At 38.2% G+C, this 18,344-nt stretch overlaps 2 protein-coding genes across 2 annotated transcripts; both read left to right on the top strand.

Moving 5' to 3' along the window:
- Positions 1-12,286: 12,286 nt before the first annotated feature.
- Positions 12,287-12,890, top strand: LOC110932636 (1-aminocyclopropane-1-carboxylate oxidase homolog 1). Its single transcript, XM_022175958.1, has 2 exons — positions 12,287-12,333; positions 12,395-12,890. Exons 1-2 carry the CDS (start codon positions 12,287-12,289, stop codon positions 12,888-12,890), a joined length of 543 nt encoding a protein of 180 aa, XP_022031650.1.
- Positions 12,891-14,658: 1,768 nt separating this feature from the next.
- Positions 14,659-16,409, top strand: LOC110930947 (1-aminocyclopropane-1-carboxylate oxidase homolog 1). Its single transcript, XM_022174335.2, has 2 exons — positions 14,659-15,289; positions 15,412-16,409. Exons 1-2 carry the CDS (start codon positions 14,763-14,765, stop codon positions 15,731-15,733), a joined length of 849 nt encoding a protein of 282 aa, XP_022030027.1. The 5' UTR covers positions 14,659-14,762; the 3' UTR covers positions 15,734-16,409.
- Positions 16,410-18,344: the final 1,935 nt, after the last annotated feature.

Here is an 18,344-nt window from a genome sequence, read left to right on the forward strand (position 1 = left end):
GTTAATTATAAACCTTTGTTCCAGATTAGGAAGCCCGGTAAAAGCTACCACCACTTATCGTTTGTGACTTATACTTGCTCAGGTAAATACATTTTGACTTATTTTCCCTATACGGGCTTGGGGTACGGTATTTAAAATACCGCTTGATCGGGCGCACAAGTCCTGCTCCTTATAGGTGTTCAGTCTTGAATAGCTTGTGCGACTTCGTTTAAACAGTTTTGTCTTACTTAAAAGGCTTTGGGGGGTTGTTGACCGTGTCCCGGATATCCTTGGCATTTTCTTACGAGATGGCCACGACCAGAGCACGGGGTGTAGGCGTACACTCGTCGTGTATAACTCTTTAATGTGGTGTGTCAATTAAATCTCTAGCCCGGACAGTAGATCCCGGGCCACCAGAGATATAAGTGCATGTAATTCGTTCACAAGTTTATATTATATAATTATCCCAAGTTAATAAAATATTTATGCCTTGTGCATTTAAATAAATTTTAAATCATTTTCAAAATGAGTCGGTTGATTTGTATTTACCAGTGTAAACTGACGTATTTTTCCCAAAAGATTAAGTGCAGGTACTATACGGAAATAGGCTGGCTGTTTCCTAGAGAGCGTCCACAATAGTCTCGCAAACTCGGACGACATTTATCTGTTGAACTATTTATTTCTATTTTTATTTGATCCGCCTGTGGATCCATTTCAACTACTGTGATATTTATTATTACACTTTATTTAAAAGTTGAAATGTTTCTATTCTGCTTCCGCTGTGCATTATTATATTGTGTTGATTGTCTATGACGATGCCAACTACGTCACTGTACCCCACACCGGGCCCACCGGTGACACGTGGAAATGGGGGTGTGACAGTTGTCGGGCTCGTTTTCGGATTGCGGCCCGAAAGAATGCAAATAAGACGGTGAGGAACTTAAGGAGACTGATCGCCTCCCGGGTTCAACATAGACCCTCCACGGCTCCTGTGGGCTAGCGCTCATTGTGATAGATGGGGTACGCCGGTGTAAAGGCCCGACTTCATGGTCATGGCCCGTAACTGGGCCCTTGCCTCTTCCTCTCAAAAACCTTGGCGGCATTCTTAACCTGCAAACATGATTGAGATAACAACAACAAATATATAATAAAATAAAGACCAACTAAAACAAACAAAACAGAGTTTGTCCTATGTTCTTTGTCTAGACTCGGAACTCGAGGAATGTGCATTTATTTAACTGAGATTAAACACAAAAGGCTAGTGTTTAATTCACTCAGCGTTGGCTCTGATACCAACCTGTCACACCCCTATTTTCCACACGTCACCGGTGGGCCCGGTGGGGGTTCCGTGACGTAGTTGATATCGTCATAGTCAAACAATACAAAATATAAATGCACAGTGCAAGCAAAAGATAGATTTATTTCAACCAAATGGAATTGTAATATCAAGTATCACAACAGTTGAAATAGATCCACAGGCGGATCAAAACAAAGAGGAAACTTTTATTCAACAGACTCCATGCATCCTAAGCTTGCGAGACTTTTATTGATGCTAAGGAGTGGCCAGCCTATTACGCGTAGTACCTGCACTTAGTCTTTTTGGAAAATACGTCAGTTTACACTGGTAAATACAATTTAACTGACTCATTTTGAAAAGGTTTAAAATTGATTTGAATGCCCGTGGCACAAAACTTTTTATAACTTGGGATAATTATTTGCTTATAATCTTGTAAAAGAATTACATGTTTGTTATGCGTTCAGTTGTCCGGGTCGTGCCAGGACAAAGATTAACAGACACACCACTTAGTATAGTTCTGCCACGAGACTTCTCTCATACCGACGATTATACTTTATTGATTTGAATGCACTACGGGTGTACGCCTACACCCGTGTGCTAAAGTCGTGGCCATTCTTTGAATGATGCCAAGGATATCCGGGACATGGTCATTAAACCCTTAAAGGCGTTAAACAAACAAAACAACATTTTTAAACGGGTCATTTTGACCACACTTAACCACCGACCGGTTAAGGTCAATTACCCGACCAAGCGGTATTTTATATACCGTACCCCAAACCTGTATAAGGGAAAATAAGTTAAATGTATTTAGCTGAGCTAAATATAAATTTAATCCCAGCCGTATCAAATCAGCAAGTACAGATAGCTTTTACTGGGCTCCTATATCTGGAATGAAGGTTTTTAATAACCTATTAGAATCCTAACGGGTCTTTTAATTCAGCCTAAGCTTAGACCGGTTAGTTTTAAATGAAGATTACGGTTTAAACGCACGATAAGGCGAAGACCGTTTTAGAATGTGGTTTTGCATACTTGTTTAATATGGGTAACTTAATCACATTCTGGATTTTGAGACAAAAATTATATGGTTTGACCCGTTTCGGCTAGAATGGGTAAACTAGTTACATAAGCCGATCCGAACGCGTAAAGTGCGTAACGGGTAACCATAAGAGTCATATACAAGTTTCCTAAGTTAATATACCTTAAACATGTTGTGATATCAGTAAGATACCTTCCATTATGCCCCAAATGGTTTTAAACCCAAACTATGCCTCATAAGGGCATTTTGGTCATTTTAAAGGGTGTAAAAGAGTTTAAATAATAACCTGGGTTACAGGTCTGATTAAATCAGTAAATATACTTAATTTAATAAGTTATAACAGTAAGGTATCATATATATGTGAAATTTATTACTTATAACCATACTATGCTCCGTAGGGGCATTTTGATAATTTCACATAGGCCTAAAAGGTCAAAACTGGAATTCTGAGTTTAAAATATTCACCTACTGTTAAAATATAAAATTTTACTGAATACATCAGTAGGTATCATTCCCATATGTTTAAAAAGGTTTTATTACAAACTATACATAAAAACGCTTAAAAAGGCGATTTGGAGCCATTTCCGGGTTTGGTATGGAAAGCTGATATTTTTAAAATTCTAGAAGGCTCAAAATACTTTATTTAACATTTTAGATCAGTAGAAAAAAGTTTGGGGTCAATAGGATTTATAAAACTCATTTCATAGCCCAAAAGGGCAAAACCGGCATTAGCCGAATTAAGCTTAGAACACTAAGTTATGCTCAGCCTAAAATTGAATAAAAATCTTTAAAAATCCCAAAATATTATTTTATATCAGTAGGTACAAAGTTTTGTATAAAAATTTGGGTTTAGATAGGCTATATGCAATTTATGCCATTTAGTTACTAAAGAAGCTTCTAATTACGCTAATGAGCATAACTCTTAATCTATACCTCCAACTGATCTCAAATTTTAGGTGTAAGCTTATAAATCAGTAGCTAAGGTGTCTACCCTTTTACATTTTCAAAAATCATATTTTAAGGTTATTTGGGCATAATGGTCAACATATAAGCATTTAACGGAAACATGCATGTGAATAGGATATCTAATGGACCAAGTTGTATAATCACAGGGGGTTATACTAACATGTAAACAGGTCCAAAAGAAGCTCTAAGGCAATCCTAAACCTGGCTTAAACGGGTCAGAACTGAAAGTCAAAGCATAAGTCAAACTATGCGACTTTCGGCTCCAAACCGAGCCTATACTGAAAATTGTCGAGTTGAACATGTTTAGACATGTTCTTACATTAATTACCAAGTTATATTAATGATCAAACAGGTTGCATGTATCCTACATTGCTAATTATGCATTAATTTGAAAATAAACATTCTGTTGACTTTTTAAGGTAAGCTTTGACTCGACAATTAACATAGTTAGGGTGGGAATCTGAGAATACCCTTTTAAGGGTTTATTACCCACATAATTACCTACTCAAAGGTATTTTTTAATTCGTGATTTGACTGGATAATTTTAATTAATCACGAAGTCAAACCTTAATTATGACGGTTTGACTTTTAGCTAATTAACTAAGCTAAAACGAATTTAGAAGGGTTAAGGGTACTTATAAGAGTCCTAATTATAATTAGGGATCACTAGGAAGTTGGCTTGATGTCCAGAGAGCTCCAGAGATGAAGTTGTGAACTTTTGCAAGTGAATGTCTAACATTGTCACAACTAGAAGCTCTTATATAGTAAACTTGATTCAACAAGATCATGCCAAGCCATCCTAATGAAGATATGAGATCATTACAGGTGCCCCCTATGCATGAAATACCATTGGGGCAGTCCTGGTATAAGAAACAAGCTTTTTAAGTCGGTTAACAGCCTTAACAGGCACCTGTCCACGTTTTCTGTCACTGGTCTGTTCTCGCGGGCCGCGTAAGTCCATAAGGGACTCTTACGCGGGCCGCCTGGCTTGTCAGAACCAGCCAAACAAGTTTAAAGAATTGCATTTCAGCCCCTAGTCCTTTGTACGAACACGTGTCCTATTTTTGCTATTTCAGCCCTCTAACCTTATTTTTAAGGGCTTAAGGACCTTTACCAACTTAGTTAAGTCCTTTGTTAACTTTTTGGTTACCCATAAGGCCATGAATTCCAACGTTGACGCTTTTAACCCCTCGTACACGAATTTGATCATAACTTTCTCATACGATAACAAAACTTTATGGAATTTTTATCACATATTCTAGTGAGCATAATTTATCGTTACAAACTTCGGATCTGCTAAAAGGTCACTCAGAGGTATACTTTACACATGTTGACACATTTAGCCCTTATGGTTTGTAATTTCTCACTTTCTTTCATATTTGGCTTCATATGATCCATGATTTATTCGTTTGAAGGTATAAACATCTTGTAGGGCTATTTTTAAATATAATTATCCATTGTTGACACTTTGGATCCTTATATTCACATAGTTTCCCTGTTTGTCAACTTTAGTCCCTCTAAAGTATTCTTTCACACGTTCAGAACTTATGACACGTGTCGTACATTATTGGACATGAATTTTCAAGGTGTTACATCGCTTTCTGCGAATAACCAGCCAGTCCCTATCCCCTTGGCTCCAAGAGAAACATAGTCGACTCAATAAAAGAAAGTGCTCATGAAGGGGACGAATTGGGGACTTGTGCTCAATCAAGGCACGGGCCAGTTCTTGGTCAAAAACAAAGTCTTCGCCCAGATCGAAGGACATTGCCTGGTCCTTAAAGCATTACCTCATATCCACAGGAAGACAACGATCGTCTAACCAGAAGAAATTATCCTTCTAGTTTTTTAAGCTAGATCGTTCATCGGAGGAAGGGGGAGGTATACCCTTTCGATGCGCGAAAGTATACCAGTCCCCGGCAGTAATGAACTCATAAAAGTACCGGAAGACGTCTAGGTCCGGTCTCCGATCTTGGGCCCGATAGGAAATTTCAAAGTGACTAATACGACTCAGACCGAACGGGTTAACTTGACTAATATGGACCCTAAAAAATTGAAGAACCCTAATCAAAAAACGCGAAAATGGAACCCTGTAGTTCGCAAACTTACAGACGCGAGTGTAAAAGGGAAACTTCCCTTGACGAAAGGGGTAAATGGTTTCATCCTTTGAAGGAAGAACCGGGTGAAGATCCAGAGGGATCCTGTATTCTCGAACAAACTTATCCAACTGACGTTGGGTAAGAATGCTCACATTCGCTGACATATTATCTTTACCCGGAGCCATAATAGAAGAGGAACGCATCTTTTTTAAAAAAAAAGTAGAAGAAGATAAGGAAGCAAAAGGGGATAACAGATTGAGAGAAGAAAAAGAAAGAAGAAAGGTGAAAATGAAAAAGTAAAACTGGTTTTTATAGAAAAGTAAGTCGGTTTAGGGGCAGTCAAATCAAGCCGTCGCTTCAGTTGACACCCACGATTCCCAACACCGGGTTTCGTAATCGTCACACGTAGGTGACTGACGGTCAAACCACCTATGTCACCCACGCCATGTTGGCACGATTCAAATTGTGCCACGTCATACGACCAGAACCACTCCTACAGTGACACGTCATTTGAACAAATCAACTTGCACAAACATTTTGCTAAGTCCCTTACGGAACTTAACAAACTGGGGGACTTGAAGATACATATCCGAGGCCGGACATGATCCCTTGGGACGAACCGGACTCCACTTGAACGGACGTCTCAGATATGTCCATTCCCCCGACCTCCGAGGACGAACCTCCCTCCAAATGCGTCTGGCCGAATGACGTTATCTCAGTTGACCATTATAAATACCTCATCAAGTACAAAGCCAAGTACAATTTTCTGAACCTTAGTCCTTATTTTCTCTCTCTACCAATACTTATCCTCACGCCGGAGGGTGGTCGCAGAGGGGCCCTCCCATCTATGCGGCGAGCCTAACGGTTTTTTGTTTTGCAGGACAATTCTCCAGCTCGTTTTAACGAGAACCAAACCCTCGATCACAGGCCCCGGCCTAAACTCGATTCTTTGGCTCTTCACCTATAATCTGGGAGAAACTACAACTCCTATAACCAGTGAGGATTGCATTCACTATAAATGGAAATTTGTGACTTACCAAATTTGCAGGTCCTAGATCAGTAGTTACGTATTAGAGCCCATGGGTTGGTGGTCGGAAGCGGTGGCTGGTGGTGGTGACCGGGATTCTTCGCGGAGGGTGGAAGGCGGAAGAGGTTGAAACTTGAAGATGAGCGTATGGGGGGTGGGGTGATGGTTATGTCTTTTATATATGTATGGGTCCCACAGTTTATATTTTACTTAATATGTTGAAGTTGGGGTGAGTGGTGGGTAGGTCCCACTTGATATTTTTAATGTTTTAATTTAATTAGTATTTTAAATATAAGGGTAGTTAAGTCATTTTACACCAACTAACTAACAGACATCCACTTTGGGGACTATCCGAGTAACAAAAGATCAAACCACAGGGAGCATACGTGTAATTTTAAAAAGTTGGGGACTAAAGGTGAAAAAATGAGAAACCATAGGGACCATCCGGGCAATTAACTCTAAATAATATAATGTATCAAAATTAACATTATTATAACTAACCATGTGTCAACCCGTTTTTTATACGGGTCAACCCGAACCCGACTTGTTTTTTTTTATTCGGGTCGTTTTAGTCGACACAAACCTATTTTTTTGTGTCGGGTTGACAGATCGTGTCATGATTGCCGCCCATATATTCATAAAACGCTCACGTATAAGACTTGTAGATGTGTATGTGCAAGCCCTATAGGTGTCAGAGATCATCTAACGGCTGCTTTATTTCTGTATAAATACATTTCTAATATTGCTCTCACTGTTGTGTAATAACTAGAACCTATTAGCAATGTATAGAAGAGAATGGGAGTACAAGAGATGAATTTCTTATTTATATCGCATACAAAATACATGAGCCACTATATATATATATAGGCTATAACATTAATACAAACATAAATATGACATGGGGGTTAGAAATGTGGATAGTCACTAATAATGGATGCATTCATAACACTCCCCCTTGACTATCGACATGATGATATACTATTTTTTAATACGCTTGGTGATGCTGCCTCGTTAAAAACCTTGCTAGGAAAACCCAGTGGGACAAAACCTTAGCTAAGAGAAAAAGAGTGCAGCGTGTATTGTCTCCCCCTGATACTTCTGGATCAGGTATGTTGCCTCATTAAGGAAAAAGAGTACATACACTGTGTATATTATGGGTACATTACTCCCCCTCAATTTTACTTGTATATCTTGATGATGTTGAATGCAATCTTCTGTGACAATTGCTTGACTTGATATTTGGCGTAGTGTTCTTTGATTTAAGTGTTGTTGTCTACATTGTCTTCATACAGTATGGCTTGAGCTTCTCTTGATCAACTCTAATCTACAAACTTCTTAAATATGCTGAAATCTTCGACCTTCATAACTTGTATCTGGATTGAGATCGAACTCTATGCAAGTCTAATATATATCAATCATAACCCAGGACGCCATATTGTTCTTGTGGAACTATCCCGTGTCTCGAGATTGTAAATATGTCAAATAATTATTTAATGCGCTTTATAATTCTGCCTCGTTAAAAACCATGCCAGGAAAACCCAATGGGACAAAACCGTAGCTAAGGGAAAAGAGTGCACTACGCATTATACATAATTAACAACATGATTTATGATGATGTTAAATTAGTACTTCGGGACCTATAAGATAAACTGATACTACTGGATCGGTTATGTTGTCTCGTTAAAAACCTTACCAAGAAAAACCCAATGGGAAAAACTTAGTGAAGGGAAAAAGAGTGCAACATTTGAGATTAGAACTGTAATCTTACCAATACAACGTAATATCAGATGTCGTCTTGTTTGCAAGATACGTCAATGCTCTGATCGGAATTAAGTATGGTACTTCTTGACTAAGTAGTTCAACATCCTTTTCTTGGGGTTGATAAGAATAATTTTTCTATGTCAATCGATCAGACAATCGTTCATGTTCTCAACGAATGAGCTTTTTCTATATAATATCTTCTAGATGTAGTCAGATTGATGAGCAAAAATAGTACATATATACTCGAAACTACAGGTCGAGGATAACTACACTGTGTAAAGGTCATTCAAAATTTTCCTCTTTAGTTTGAGAGTTCCTTCTCGATAATGTTTACATTATCACTGTAAGAGTGAAATCTTGTTAAATAGAGCTAGCTCATTTTATCAAAATTATACCTCTCTTTTCAGAGTTTAGTCGAATGTACCACATACGAGTATTTTCCTTTAAGATTCATATATATAACACATATGGGGTTATTGTTTCATAATGCTTTGAGCATTTTTAATCCTTGAAGGGTTTTCATACAGATGCCATTTGCAATTGTCTCGAACATGTATACGGTGATGACATCCATAAGTTGTTTTATCTGAAGTCATTCTGAGATTGTGAGGCTGCTTAAACATCTAAAGATTATCGCATCCACTACAGGGGTATACGTTTCCTCATAATCAACTGCTGGGATTTGGGAAAAAATCTTTATGTTAAAATGCGTGCCTTACATCGCAAAAACTCATTATTTACGTTTCCTTTTATTTAAAGACACCCATTTATAACCTACTGGTTTGACGTCTATGGGTGTTCGAACTGCTGGTTCGAAAACGTTTAGTTTGTCGAGCAAATTTAGTTCAACCTTAAGTCATGTAGCCATTTTGACTATTTGTGTGCGTACACTCTTGCACACTTTCTATATATGTAATCCTTTTCTTCATTGATTACATCTATTGCTATAGCATAATCAAATATATCATTTTACACGTGTTTCGTTACGGTTCCATAGTGTACTTATTTTGTACATAATTCATCGCGATCTCATATTTGTTTGGTACTAGAGTTTCTTTTAGAACTCCATTAGCCTCTTTTGGGGTTTTGACAACAACCTTCTTTAAGGTTTAGTATGCAACCACTTCTGGGGTTTTGTATGCAACCACTTATGGTGTTTTGTGTGCCACCTCTTTTGGGGTTACACCAACTGCGTTACTCTGCTCTTTTTGTGTTTGTGGGTTTTATCTTTTTGGAACCGATTTATCTCTCACAATTTATTAATATGATAATCATTTTGTGAGTACTTCCATTCGAGCAGATAAGTTTAAGCTGGTATATGTGACTTTGTCACCTTATTTGTGTTAGTGAATGCATCTTGTATTTCATTTGTTATTATTTGCAAATACACGCTCTTTCTTTTGGACTTCAGATTTGTATTGACCACTTCAGGGGTCGATATATAATATGATGCTTTTTTTATGTTACCAGTCTTTCATTTTCTTGTCTCCCCCTAAGACTGGGAATACGATGTACATATCCCATTTATATGTTATGGTGGTGCTATTGGTACATAGGTTGCACAACAAAATATAAAAAAAATGGAAACTTGGTTCTCTTCAGGAGACCAGTTGTAATGGGGAGTATTTGTGATAAGCAGTTGGTTTTGAATTGATATAATCAATCGACGAATTCCGTCTCGACTACGTATGCCTCTCATTATATTTCACATTGTGTCCAACAATGGTCCCAGATCAACAATTTTGTCTTTTATCTCTTTCGCCAACGTTGATACGACATGGTGTCTTGTGTTGATACAATCCAACTTCAAAAGCAATTCGTGCTGATAACGTGTTGTGTAATAACTAGAACCTATTAGCAATGTATAGAAGAGAATGAGAGTACAAGAGATGAATTTCTTATTTATATCGCATACAAAATACATGAGCCACTATATATATAGGCTATAACATTAATACAAACATAAATATGACATGGGGGTTAGAAATGTGGATAGTCACTAATTATGGATGCATTCATAACTCACAATTTATTAAACCAAATTTTATTTTTACATAAATGTAAAATTAAAAGATGTGTGAAAATGTGAAGACATTGATAAAGACTTATGAGTAGCTCTTTTTAACGGCAACACAAATATGGTGTACGAATCTATTCTAACTATCAAATAATTCGTAGAATTTTAGGAGAAATGGGAGTTGCAATTCTTTCTATCTCTCAAGGTATAATGGTAGACCGAGAGACTCGATTAGAAAAAATAGGCGGCGAAATTTTGTGTTATATACAGTAATATTTCTAATATCCAAATTGAGTAGGAAACTTCTTTTTTGTGAAAGAGAAAAGAGAAGAGGTGGGTTGTCTAATAGGGTTTTTCCTCGAGTAGTTGATACTTCAAGGAGGCTTTACCTGGAATGAAAGAATAAAAATGGATTCACGAAGGTTTAATTACTAAATCGCTTCTAACCAATGACATGTTTCGGGTTCGTTTTGATAAATGAATATATGATTCTTGGTTATGTTTCAGGAAAGATCCGGTGTAGTTTATACGAATATTGCTAGGAGATAGAGTCAAAACCAAGGACATTATGATTCTTTACTCTAGAGGTCAAATAATTTATGATATAATTTATCGACTCCGTAACAAAGATTCGAAAGCAGGGGCAGACTTAGAAGGTTAGTAGGGGTAGCACGGGCTACCCCTCAACCCCGTCTCCGTAGTGTAAAAATACCCTTTAACTCCATTTTCGTAGTGTAAAAATACCTCTCAACTCCGTTTCCATTATATAAAGGATATCTCCGATCCTAAAACAAAAAAAAATTAGGATACCCCTAACTTTGTGGGCTAGTTCCGCCACTGTTCGAAAGATTAGGTGTTTTTTCAATTTCACTATTTCTTTCGCAGGAGTACAATTCAAAATAAAAAATTTAAATAAACTTATTTTCTTCAAAGAAATGGATTCAAAATTAAAGTAAGAACTTAAAATAAGAGCTTGCGTTCTTAAAATTTGTGAAAAATGTTGACTAACCCGTCGTCGGGGATGAATTATAGTATTTTGTTCCGACCCAAAATATAAACAAAGATGTAGGTCCGGCTAGGGGAGGATCTAGTCGCCTAATCCTTGTGTACAAACCAACCCGGTTGTGCGGAATCCAACCGAGATAGCAAACCGAGATTGAACACGTAAATGATAGACACGAGATTCAACGATTAACACCAATGTATTAATGCTTGAAAACAGTTACAATACAATGTTTACAAATACGCTCTGTAAACTCTCTCATTTTTATTTCACCTATCTCATAGATTCCAGTCAAAGATTCATAGAATCGAAATTCCATCATTGCTAGACCTATAGGATTTTCTTTGATGGATAATGAGCCAGCCAAAATGGTATTTCCTTTTTTTTTTTAGAATTCGATATGGATGAATATAAATACAATTTCAAAATAATCCGGGATAGACGCAATGTCCATAATACCTGGATTTAATCAGATACAGTTTGAAGGATTTTGTAGGTTCATTGATCAGGGTTTGGCAGAAGAGCTTTCTAAGTTTCCAAAAATTGAAGATACAAATCAAGAAATTGACTTTGAATTCTTTTTGGAAAGATATCAATTGGTAGAACCCCTGATAAAGGAAAGAGATGCTGTGTATGAATCACTCACATATCTCTCTCGTGTGTGTGTGTGTTCTCTCACACTTGTGTTCTCTATCTATCTTCTCTTCTGTCTGACATGGTCTATTTATTGCACCAACATTGACGAAACAGAAGATCAACGACGAAATGGAACATCTTCGACGAAACACATGGCCAAAACGACGAAACAGGAAAGGATATGAAACATGGTCGACGAAACAGACTTGTTTCGTCGACATCACACATGTTTCGTCGATCTGGGCTTTGGCCCAAAACAGTTGAGGCCCATGCTGTGTTTCGTCTACTTGGTTTCAGCCCAAGGCTACTAATCTGGCCTGGTGCTCAAGGTTTGGCTCTCTAGCTTTGTGTATGGAACTTTGGAATGCACGATGGAGGAATGTCGTGACGTTAGACTTGAGCCGAACCTTAGCCGAACCGAACTGAGTCGCGTCCACATATCGTGTACTAACAACCTTCTACTGCACCATGGCTCCAATCCCACCCGAACCACACGAGTTGCCACCACCATGCAGGTTTTACTTTTTATATTGTTTAATCACTGGATGTATATTGTTTGATTGGATATTGTTGTAGGGATATATTGTTGGAGTATTCGAAACAAGTGATGAAACTCGAGGTTTGTGTATTCGGGTTGATGTCTGAGGCTATTAGGCTTGACCGAAATCACCTTGTGGACATAGGATGTGCCGATGGGCTTGCTGTTCTTGGACATTACTATCCTTCTTGCCCGCAACCTGAACTAACAATAGAAATTCAAGATCACACCGATAACGATTTCATCACGATTCTTTTGCAAGATCATATTGGTGGCCTCAAGGTCTTTTATCAGGATCAATGGACTGATGTTCCTCCTATACTGGGAGCTCTTGTAGTGAACGCTGGAGATATATTACAGGAATCTATCTCTCTCTTAGAGTATCAAGTTTCAGTGTCGTTTATTTGGTCTCTTAATAGTATATTAACTTGTATCTCAAACTTGCTCCATAATTGTTTTTGTGGAAATTTCGGTAAAATTAACACTACGAGCGAAAAATCAGGCCCCAATAAAGCTACACCTTACGGTCATTAAAGCATAATGAATTAAAATAAATCCATTTGGATATTTCAGTTGATAACGAACGACAAGTTTGTGAGTTCGCAACACAAAGTGGTGGCAAACAAGGTTATGCATAATCCTACCAAATGGTTGGAAACTTATACAAATTAACAAACAAATGAAACCTATTGATAAAGGACATAACCACTAATGCCATATGCCTGTATTTTTTAAGGTTAAGTTGAAAGTTAAAGGTTCTTTGTTCACCTGCTAAACAGTACACCATTTGGGGCTTCAAGCCTAATCCACAGATCAACAGTTAGTTTAAAAGCGAGTTGGTATATTATTGAAGAGATATTTTGTTGGAGTACTCAAAACAAGTAATGGAACTTGGGGTTTGTTTATTTGAATTAATTTCTGAGGCTCTTGGGCTTGATCCGAATCACCTTTTGGACATGGGAATTGGGATGTGTTGATGCATGTTTGTATTGGTTTTGGTGATAAGGTGGACCAAACTAAAAAAAAAGCTTTTATTTGAGTATTGTGAGGAGTGAGTAGGTAATGAGGTAAAAATTTTGAAAAGTAAATATATTTGTAGGATTGGAGATAAAATGAAGGTTTTAAGGATTTAGGGGACCCGGGGCAATGCCCTTTTGTTCCGTGATAAACCATTTTCAAGGCGTGGAGAACTATACAAGACCATCGCCACCATCATCAAACGCGTGATAATTTTTTAACCCGTGATTTTTTTTAACGCGTGATAGTTTTTATGTTGTGAGGGTAATTGTTGGTTGGGGGAAATTGTTGGGTGTGGTGGTGAGTGATGACCATTGCCACTAAAAAAGGTTGTGAGTGATGGAATAATGGTTGATGACATGGCAGAACTTGATTGGATGTTGTGAGTGATGAGTGATCACCACCCCCTCCCCCTTAGACCGTGGGGTATAGTGGGGCGGGGGTTTGGGGCATGGGTTGACATGTGGAGTTCGAACCCCCCCCCCCCCGGCTGGTGAGTGACGTGTCCATGGGGTATGGCGGGCGTGGCTTGGCCATGTGTATTAAAATAAAAAATAAAAAAGTCTAACAAGCCCTAGCCAACAAGCTAATAAGAGCCGGCCACATAGGATCGCTATGCCCCACGCCCGGCCTTAAACTCCCGCCCAAGGGGCCACGCCCAAACCCAAGCCCACCCGGGGTGGTGACTTGGGCGTTTTCACCCAACCCACGCCCCAACCCCCGACCCATATCTCATAGTCTTATAAGGATATGATGTGACAGATGACGTGACAACTAAGAATGCCTAAGGACACCCTAGCAACGGAGACAGCCTAAAATTTAGACTATCTTCATAACTGTTTTAACTTTAACTATGACCACCCGGAGTGGTAATCTGATTGGGTGTGAAGTGGCAAAGATCATATCATGCATGCCCTATACACCCCCCTCCCCCGTGGTGATTTGATCAAAATTGGTATTGACGTGATTGTGAAAACATTCGTAGAGGGGCTTAATCTTGAAGGAGAAGCTTAGTGTCATGTGTCACATAATGCTTAAGAGAGGGGCTTAATCTTCAAGCCCCACTACACATGTTCTAAAAAAAAAAAAAAAAAAAAAAAAAAAAAAAAAAAAAAAAAAAAATCAAACAAGAAATGAAGACAAAAGAAGAAAGAAGTCACCATCTCGACTGATAAGTAGAGATAAGCCCGTTATCTTTACATATAATTCAGTCTTAAAAGGTTGAGTCCACACATATATATATTTTTTTCCTTTTAAAGAAAATTCCGATGATTATCCATGATGGATAACACGGACACGATATGGTTATAAACATCATACATCGAAACTTAAACTGACTATTTATCACTCCAAGAGGTACCTTTGTCTTTCAGAAGACAACTAAAGAAAATGGTCACGTCTGCATTAGCATTAGCACAACCGGACTATGACAGGAAAGCGGAGCTAAGGGCGTTCGACGAAGCCAAAACCGGCGTCAAAGGACTTGTTGATGCCGGAATAACAGAAGTCCCTAGAATATTTCATCTACCTTCACCCGAAAACCTCAACTCCGAACAACACGAGCTGACTCTTCCAACCATTGACCTCCAAGGAATCAATAACAATCCGATACAACGAAAAGAGGTGGTCGAGAAAGTGAAGGATGCATTGGAGAGCTGGGGATTCTTTCAGTTGGTGAATCATGGAATCCCGATTAATATATTGGAGGACATGAAAAAAGGAGTGATGGATTTTCATGAGCAAGACACTGAGGTGAAGAAGCAGTGGTACACAAGGGATATGAGTGGGAAGACCAGGGTGATCTACAACAGCAACTTTGACTTGTATGCTGCACCGGTGACTAACTGGCGAGACACCTTCTACTGCACCATGGCTCCTAACCCACCCGAACCACACGAGTTGCCACCGCCTTGCAGGTATTCTTGGTCAAGGGACTGAACAAGTTTATTTTAAACTAAAAACTGAACCATCAAAACTTGAATGGTTGCAAAGGTTTAATCATTGGATATTAATTTGTTTGATTGGGATACTGTTGTAGACAAATTTTGTTGGAGTACTCAAGACATGTGATGAAACTTGGGGTTTGTTTATTCGGGTTAATATCTGAGGCACTTGGTCTTGATCCGAATCATCTTGTGGAGATAGGATGTGCTGATGGGCTTGGTGTTCTTGGCCATTACTATCCTTCTTGTCCACAACCTGAACTAACAATAGGAACCCCGGAGCATGCTGACAGCGATTTCATCACTATTCTTCTGCAAGATCATATTGGTGGCCTCAAGATCTTTTATCAGTATCAGTGGACTGATGTTCCTCCTATACCAGGAGCTCTTGTAGTGAACGCTGGAGATCTTCTATAGGCATCTCTCTCACCCCACCCTCTCTCTCTTTTAGCATGTCAACCTTCAAAATCATTTTATTGGTCTAAATAGCGAGTACACCCGCCCTCTGCGGCGAGTGTGGGCCGTTTTTACCAAAAATTTAAATGGAAATGTTGGTGCAATGGCACCTAAAACTAATATATTATAAAAAGGTGGCTAAAACTAACATTTTAAAAGTATTGAAGTGTTTGAGGATTAATACAATATATAATAGATTAATGTATAAACTTGGTATCTCAAATTTGCTATGACTGTCATAAAGTTTTTAACACAGGTCAAGTATGTTTATATTTGAAACCGGGATTTCTTCTTAAAAGTTAAAAGCATAGTGTGTTGGAAATCCGAAACATCACCCATAACATTTGCAGCGGAAGAATGATATGCAGGCATTGTGATGTTTACTAGTGATACAAGGAATCAAATGCAACAGTATGCAGGGAAACCAAAACGAAATGAATGGACAAATTCAGTAATCGAAAATGTCTTGATAACCGGAATGATGGTTCCCGGCAATATTTAAATGTACATAAATGGCGGTTAATTTGGGCGGGTAACTGCCATTGCAGTTTAACTTGATTACCTAACCCGCTTATCATCCTAAACCGCTTATTATCTAATCTAAATAAGAGATCATCCTAATTATAAGTTATACATACATACATGTCCGAATCATAACTAAATAACATAACTAAAGTTTAATATCTAATAAAAAATATATATAATTCTAACATAACCCCCTTAAACTTTGGTTATGTTTGAACTTGAACTCTGCTGCATCACGCTCTTGTTGGCATCATCCATTACCTTCTTTATGTGACTGAAATTGAATTTCCTCCTCCTCTTGTGCATGTTCCAACTGTCTGTCCATCCATTTTCACTAAACAATGCATAATGCATTGAACTAGTGTTGGCTTGATCATTTCTTGTGTTGCCTTCCCGTACGTCTCCTGCACTTCCGGTCCTTCTGAAACAGCTTTGAGAGGGTCCGATGTCATTCTGATCACTTCTTGTAGTGTTTTCTTGAACGTTCTCTGCGCTTCCAGTCCTCCGATGACAGCCTTGCTTTGATCCAGCATTCTCATTGATCATTTCCTTCTCATGCACCCCGCCTTGAACTGTTTTGAATTTATAATAATATTCTAAAACATCAAGATACATTGCATATATCAGTCTTATATAATCACCATCTTCATATCCAAATCCCAGATCCTTTGCAACGATCGGCCATGTATTCTCGGTTGTGACTTCCCGGTATCCTCCTTCACTTGCTACCAAAATGTATAGACCTAACAAGTCTATTTTCTTTTGATCGGTAGAATAGGGTGGAACTGGTCTTGAGTTGATTCCCATATAACCATTCAGAAACCACTGAACCATTTCTTCAAATTTGTTTTGAAGTTCAACTTTGTATTTGAAAACATACTCTCGGTCATCGAGCATGTCAATCAAAGCCTTGCAATCAGCAAATTCTCGGAATTTTAATGATTTTAGAATCAATCTATTCCAGTCATAATCATCTTCATTCGAAACATTTAAAGTTTCGAAATAAGAATTCAGATATGATTCTTTAAATTCATCATCCACACCTTTCAGATCTAGTAGTCTCTGTTTTTCGTGTAAACCCAATTCCTCTTCTTTTGTTAATCCATTGGTTTCATTTCTTGAATTTACAGTCGGTGTTGAAAACATGGGATATATCTTGCATTTATCACCAGATTTCTTGACCGTATATCCTTGTAACGTTAATTGATCGAGACTAAGAACATTCCGATCAATCTCTGGTGAATAAAAAACGCTTTGGATATTTAAAGTTTCATTTCCAGTTTTCATTTCTACCGACCCAACCCCTCTTATGAACAGAAAATTGTTCATACCGGACTTTGTTTCTACTCCCATCATATGCTTTACCCTTTTGAAAACATTGATATTGCCTGAAAAATGATGATTAAACGATGGATTAACGTACCATATTTCTGCCCATTGTCCACCGTCGGTACCAGTGACAATCATTTCATTCCGGCAGTGTACGTCTTCTTCTTGTTGTTTAATTCCGGCGTTGATCGCTTGCCTTAACAGTTGTGTTACTTCATCGTTTTCTTTGGCTTTACAATTGTAGATTTGATGACCCGGTAAGTGACAATAATAGCATAACCTTATGCGAGTGTTTCTCCTGTTCCTCTCGTCTTGTTCATCAGTGCAATGTTGACAGGGAAGAGTGGTAGAATTTGGTTCGATTTCAGATTGATTCCTTGTAGTGGCTCTGATACCACTATGTTGGAAATCCGAAACATCACCCATAACATTTGCAGCGGAAGAATGATATGCAGGCATTGTGATGTTTACTAGTGATACAAGGAATCAAATGCAACAGTATGCAGGGAAACCAAAACGAAATGAATGGACAAATTCAGTAATCGAAAATGTCTTGATAACCGGAATGATGGTTCCCGGCAATATTTAAATGTACATAAATGGCGGTTAATTTGGGCGGGTAACTGCCATTGCAGTTTAACTTGATTACCTAACCCGCTTATCATCCTAAACCGCTTATTATCTAATCTAAATAAGAGATCATCCTAATTATAAGTTA

The sequence above is a fragment of the Helianthus annuus genome, chromosome 3 (genome assembly GCF_002127325.2).
Source record: "Helianthus annuus cultivar XRQ/B chromosome 3, HanXRQr2.0-SUNRISE, whole genome shotgun sequence".
Taxonomy (NCBI): Eukaryota; Viridiplantae; Streptophyta; class Magnoliopsida; order Asterales; family Asteraceae; genus Helianthus; species Helianthus annuus.

What these genes read in the sequence shown, in the direction of transcription:
- LOC110932636 (XM_022175958.1), top strand. Translation starts at nt 12,287, where the DNA reads ATGGCTCCAATCCCACCCGAACCACACGAGTTGCCACCACCATGCAG. An exon ending in GAGTTGCCACCACCATGCAG is followed by an intron (nt 12,334 to 12,394) that starts GTTTTACTTTTT and finishes ATATTGTTGTAG; the next exon opens with GGATATATTGTTGGAGTATT.
- LOC110930947 (XM_022174335.2), top strand. Translation starts at nt 14,763, where the DNA reads ATGGTCACGTCTGCATTAGCATTAGCACAACCGGACTATGACAGGAAA. An exon ending in GAGTTGCCACCGCCTTGCAG is followed by an intron (nt 15,290 to 15,411) that starts GTATTCTTGGTC and finishes ATACTGTTGTAG; the next exon opens with ACAAATTTTGTTGGAGTACT.